This window comes from Oncorhynchus nerka, linkage group LG27 (genome assembly GCF_034236695.1).
Source record: "Oncorhynchus nerka isolate Pitt River linkage group LG27, Oner_Uvic_2.0, whole genome shotgun sequence".
NCBI classification, from domain to species: Eukaryota; Metazoa; Chordata; class Actinopteri; order Salmoniformes; family Salmonidae; genus Oncorhynchus; species Oncorhynchus nerka.
In genome coordinates, this window is record NC_088422.1 from 86,603,065 (window position 1) to 86,609,543 (window position 6,479).

Genomic DNA, 6,479 nt, shown 5'->3' on the forward strand with positions numbered 1-6,479 from the left:
CACAGTTCCATTATGTATGAGTCTCTCCTACCATACACAGCACAGTTCCATTATGTATGAGTCTCTCCTACCATACACAGCACAGTTCCAGTATGTATGAGTCTCTCCTACCATACACAGCACAGTTCCATTATGTATGAGTCTCTCCTACCATACACAGCACAGTTCCAGTATGTATGAGTCTCTCCTACCATACACAGCACAGTTCCAGTATGTATGAGTCTCTCTACCATACACAGCACCAGTATGTATGAGTCTCTCCTACCATACACAGCACAGTTCCAGTATGTATGAGTCTCTCCTACCATACACAGCACAGTTCCAGTATGTATGAGTCTCTCCTACCATACACAGCACAGTTCCAGTATGTATGAGTCTCTCCTACCATACACAGCACAGTTCCATTATGTATGAGTCTCTCCTACCATACACAGCACAGTTCCAGTATGTATGAGTCTCTCCTACCATACACAGCACAGTTCCAGTATGTATGAGTCTCTCCTACCATACACAGCACAGTTCCAGTATGTATGAGTCTCTCCTACCATACACAGCACAGTTCCAGTATGTATGAGTCTCTCCTACCATACACAGCACAGTTCCAGTATGTATGAGTCTCTCCTACCATACACAGCACAGTTCCAGTATGTATGAGTCTCTCCTACCATACACAGCACAGTTCCAGTATGTATGAGTCTCTCCTACCATACACAGCACAGTTCCAGTATGTATGAGTCTCTCCTACCATACACAGCACAGTTCCAGTATGTATGAGTCTCTACCATACACATACACAGCACAGTTCCAGCACATGTATGAGTCTCTCCTACCATACACAGCACAGTTCCAGTATGTATGAGTCTCTCCTACCATACACAGCACAGTTCCAGTATGTATGAGTCTCCTACCATACACAGCACAGTTCCAGTATGTATGAGTCTCTCCTACCATACACAGCACCATACACAGCACAGTTCCAGTATGTATGAGTCTCTCCTACCATACACAGCACAGTTCCAGTATGTATGAGTCTCTCCTACCATACACAGCACAGTTCCAGTATGTATGAGTCTCTCCTACCATACACAGCACAGTTCCAGTATGTATGAGTCTCTCCTACCATACACAGCACAGTTCCAGTATGTATTGTCTCTCCTACCATACACAGCACAGTTCCAGTATGTATGAATCTCTCCTACCATACACAGCACAGTTCCATTATGTATGAGTCTCTCCTACCATACACAGCACAGTTCCAGTATGTATGAGTCTCTCCTACCATACACAGCACAGTTCCAGTATGTATGAGTCTCTCCTACCATACACAGCACAGTTCCAGTATGTATGAGTCTCTCCTACCATACACAGCACAGTTCCAGTATGTATGAGTCTCTCCTACCATACACAGCACAGTTCCAGTATGTATGAGTCTCTCCTACCATACACAGCACAGTTCCAGTATGTATGAGTCTCTCCTACCATACACAGCACAGTTCCAGTATGTATGAGTCTCTCCTACCATACACAGCACAGTTCCAGTATGTATGAGTCTCTCCTACCATACACAGCACAGTTCCAGTATGTATGAGTCTCTCCTACCATACACAGCACAGTTCCAGTATGTATGAGTCTCTCCTACCATACACAGCACAGTTCCAGTATGTATGAGTCTCTATACACTCACCTTAGCAGGTTGGGCTCAGTTCCATTCCAACAACCAACACAATGAATGAAAAACATTTTAAAATCCTCATAAGTATTGAAAGTGATGGACAATTCATTCCTTTCCTGAATAGACTTGAGTGGAAATGGAATTGACTTCAGCCCTTCCATAGCTTCAGTTATACAAATGATATAAATAGTCCTCATAATTGAGGGCTCAGAGCCCTGCTACGAAGTAACATATCCCACATATAGGACAATTAACATGCATAGAACTGACCTAGGTACAATACAACATTGGTGGAAAATGTACATTTTCATCCTTTTAGTGGATTTCAGGTTTTAAGACCCACCAAGTATATCATGTCTATAGACCAGTGATTCCCAAATGGCAGGAGAGGGCTGAAATCTTTTGGGTTGTGGCTGGAACAACTTGTTCTATTCTAGCTTTAGTCAAAAATTTTGAGTCAGTCAACATGTGCCACTATTCCTAAAGGTTTTTGTGCGTCATAAATGCTTGAGAACCACAGTTGTAAACAGGACAGTGCTGAGGGAAGCTTGGTCAAATGTTGGCTCATATCCACACCTCAGACACTCAGGTACTCTGGTGTATTTTCTCTATTTTCTTGGGAAACAACATTACCAGTGATGAGTACCACAGTACATCTGTATGGACTTGCAAACACAGCGTCCTGTAACAAGTCATTCCCTAGTAGTTGTCATGGAATAATGCCAGAGAACTATACAGCGTTTCAATTCTTTCCTTCATATCCAGACCTCCGTACTGCGCAGCTTGGATTTCCAGCCCTTCCCTTTGCTCTTCAGAAGCTGTGTCTCTCCTGTCTGGAGCTCCTGGTTGTTGGGAAGCTGCAGCTCTGTCTCTATACCAGCATCAGGCTCCTTATTAAATGGGGAACAGTTCCCAGCACAGGTCCAGTCAGGCCGGTGGTCGACTACCAGATCCAAGTTCGGTAGCAACGTCGTACTGGTGACATCCCTAAGGCCCAGAGATGACATCAGTGAGGGGCTGTCGGGAGAGAAAGTCTCAAAGGTTTCATGCCCCCCTTTCTCTACCCCATAATTCCCCCATGATCCTCCCTCCCTGAGCCTCACTGAGTGTCTGATCTTCTTCCATCCTAGATGATTAAGCTCCAGAAGGTTGAGGAGGATGCAGAAGAGCCCCACGCAGAACATGAAGAGGAGGAAGATGGTTTTCTCTGTGGGCCGTGACACGTAGCAGTCCACGGGCTGCGTGCAGGGTGGGGCCTTGCACAAAAAGTGGACGGGCACTCGGAAGCCGAAGAGGAACCACTGGGCCATGACAAAGCCCACCTCCAGCAGCGCCCGGAAACACACATGGAACACGTAGTACTTGGAGAGGACGCCTCCGGTTCCTCCTCCACCTCCAGGACCCCCCGGTGCATCGTAGTGGCTATTTCTGTAGACGCGAGCCCTGGCCTGGGTTAGAGACGTGACAGTGGTGGCTGTAGTGGTGGCAGCTCCCTTTAGGAGGCTCTGACTCTGGGCAGTGATTCCCTCCAAGACATTGGCCAAGCTGTGACCTAAGTGCCGGTGTGAACGGATGGAGCAGCTATCCGAGTCACAGCTCCGGTTGAATGCCTCTCGACCTCCATCCTTCCCCCCGTCTCGAGGCAAGTCCCTTGGGTTAACCCCCTGGCCCTGCCCGCTGTGTCCCTGCGGCAGCTTCCACAGATTATGCCACGTATATATGATAAAACAGAGAGACGGAGTCGAGACGCTGATGATGTGGAAGACCCAGAAGCGCGGCTGTGAGATGGGCGCGAAGACATCATAGCAGACTGTGGCGCAGCCCGGCTGCAGGGTGTTGCACACAAACATCTCCTGCTCATCGGCGTACACGTCCTCAGTCGCCACGGCAATGATGAGGAGGCGAAAAATCACCATGACGGTGAGCCAGAGGCGTCCAATCATGGTGGAGTGCTGGTGGACGGCGTCCAGGAGACGTTTGAGGAGCGTCCACTCCGTCATAATGGCTCTCTTCCTCTCAGAAAGTCAAGAGGATTCTAATACAGTGGAACACAGCGGTCTAGGAACACAGCGGTCTAGGAACACAGCGGTCTAGGAACACAGCGGTCTAGGAACACAGCGGTCTAGGAACACAGAGGTCTAGGAACACAGCGGTCTAGGGACACAGCGGTCTAGGAACACAGCGGTCTAGGAACACAGAGGTCTAGGAACACAGCGGTCTAGGAACACAGCGGTCTAGGAACACAGAGGTCTAGGAGCACAGCGGTCTAGGAACACAGCGGTCTAGGAACACAGCGGTCTAGGAACACAGCGGTCTAGGAACACAGAGGTCTAGGAACACAGCGGTCTAGGAACACAGCGGTCTAGGAACACAGCGGTCTAGGAACACAGCGGTCTAGGAACACAGCGGTCTAGGAACACAGAGGTCTAGGAACACAGCGGTCTAGGAACACAGCGGTCTAGGGACACAGCGGTCTAGGAACACAGCGGTCTAGGAACACAGAGGTCTAGGAACACAGCGGTCTAGGAACACAGCGGTCTAGGAACACAGAGGTCTAGGAGCACAGCGGTCTAGGAACACAGCGGTCTAGGAACACAGCGGTCTAGGAACACAGCGGTCTAGGAACACAGAGGTCTAGGAACACAGCGGTCTAGGAACACAGCGGTCTAGGGACACAGCGGTCTAGGAACACAGAGGTCTAGGAACACAGCAGTCTAGGAACACAGCGGTCTAGGAACACAGCGGTCTAGGAACACAGCGGTCTAGGGATACAGCGGTCTAGGAACACAGAGGTCTAGGAACACAGCAGTCTAGGAACACAGCGGTCTAGGAACACAGCGGTCTAGGAACACAGCGGTCTAGGAACACAGAGGTCTAGGAACACAGCAGTCTAGGAACACAGCGGTCTCATCCACACCTCCATGCTCTTCCTTGGTTTTAGATCAGATATAGCACTGGATCCACTCTTCTTCTGGATGTACTGACATACAGCACTCTGACCGCTGGCGTCTCGGGGAAGAAGGAGAGCTGCCTGGTGTAGCCTACAGCGGCATGTAAAGCGCTTTGCACACTGAAAAGCGTTATGTAAATCCAATCAATTATAGTGTAGGCAGATCCAGTTCTCCTCTCCGCCAGTCCTGGATGTACAGGAAACAGGTGCTGTAGATCCACTGTAGCCCTGGATAGCTTGCCTGGAACACACAGTGGTCAAAGAAGGGCAACACCTCCCTTCATCCACCCTCCTGTGTTGTAGATGTAATAAAGCCCTGGATGGTTTTCCCCTGTCTGTTCTGAAATACACCGCTCTGACTTGCAGCTCCAACACTCCTCTGGGTCCACTCCAACCCTGGCTGTCTTAGGAGGAAATACCTGAGGACCGTCACTCTGAGCTGGGGCTACAGCCCTGGACCCACTCCAGTCTTGGACCCATTCTAACCTTGATTGTACGAGAATACAGACTTTATCCCCCTACCCTAAAATATACAGCAATACACTGATCTCCTCTAGCACTGGCTGCCCTGCAGTAGAGCCCTCCCCTCACGCCAGCCGTCCTGTAGTACAAGACTCTTAGGATTTCCACTGGTTGTAGATGCACTGGAGTCCCGGCTCCTCTGTAAATAGACAGGCAGCCACTCTCCTGTCTCCTGCCTCTGAACCAGAGAAGTGGAGTCATCTCTGCAAGTGAGCCATCAAATCCCGGCACTTCTTCAAAGATAAGGAATGATTCTAAAAAAAAAAAAAAAAACACACACACACACACACACACACACACACACACACACACACACACACACACACACACACACACACACACACACACACACACACACACACACACACACACACACACACACACACACACACACGAACATCAATGTATAAATGTTACCCTGATACAGAATCCAAACAGAGGTATTTTTCATTATCAAAGATTGAAAAGTTTAAAAGCATTTTTACACTTTTGACTTGAAGAAGGTGCTAACTCGATTTCTTGGAGCCTTGAGTACTGTTGGTTTATTTAGTTGAATACGCAAATTGTTTATTATATTTGTGTATTCATGTTTGCAATATCAACTTTATTTAAATAGATTATGAATGACTATAAAATGTTTTTCTGTCTCTTAGCAAATGTAACTATTTTTAACCCTTAGCTTACAAGATGGAAGCTTGTACAGAAACACCCTTTCAATGAGAAATGAATGTTGCTTTAGGATTGCAAATTCACTGGAGTATTTCCCCTTATTCTCATTCTTAGTCTCCAACCAGAATTTATAGAATACTTAGGAATTTTGGAAAAGTGACTGGAATTGTGCAACCTTAGCTCGCTTACATTCTACCAAAATAGAAAGATTTAGGGTAAAACAAGGGACAATAAAGTGAATGATATTTTATCTTCTGTCTTGTTGTTGTGGCTGCTCCTCTCTGATCACTAGCCAATCCTGTTATCAGTGCTTTCAAAAAGACCCTTGAAACGTCTGCCACCATCAAATGACAGAGACCCCACAGATAAAACAGTCCCTGAACCGTTGTCTTACTTCAACAGCCCTGTCTAGACATGTCTGACTGGGTCTGTCTGTCTGTCTGTCTGTCTGTCTGTCTGTCTAGCCATGTCTGACTGGGTCTGTCTGTCTGTCTGTCTGTCTAGCCATGTCTGACTGGGTCTCTGTCTGTCTGTCTGTCTGTCTGTCTGTCTGTCTAGCCATGTCTGACTGGGTCTGTCTGTCTGTCTAGCCATGTCTGACTGGGTCTGTCTGTCTGTCTGTCTGTCTGTCTGTCTAGCCATGTCTGACTGGGTCTGTCTGTCTAG

General features: G+C 47.8%; 1 protein-coding gene across 1 annotated transcript; it reads right to left on the reverse strand.

The window, feature by feature from the left end:
• Positions 1 to 1,638: 1,638 nt before the first annotated feature.
• gjd6 (gap junction protein delta 6) lies at positions 1,639 to 3,819 on the reverse strand. Its single transcript, XM_029648639.2, has one exon. It carries the CDS (start codon positions 3,670 to 3,672, stop codon positions 2,428 to 2,430), a length of 1,245 nt encoding a protein of 414 aa, XP_029504499.1. The 5' UTR covers positions 3,673 to 3,819; the 3' UTR covers positions 1,639 to 2,427.
• Positions 3,820 to 6,479: the final 2,660 nt, after the last annotated feature.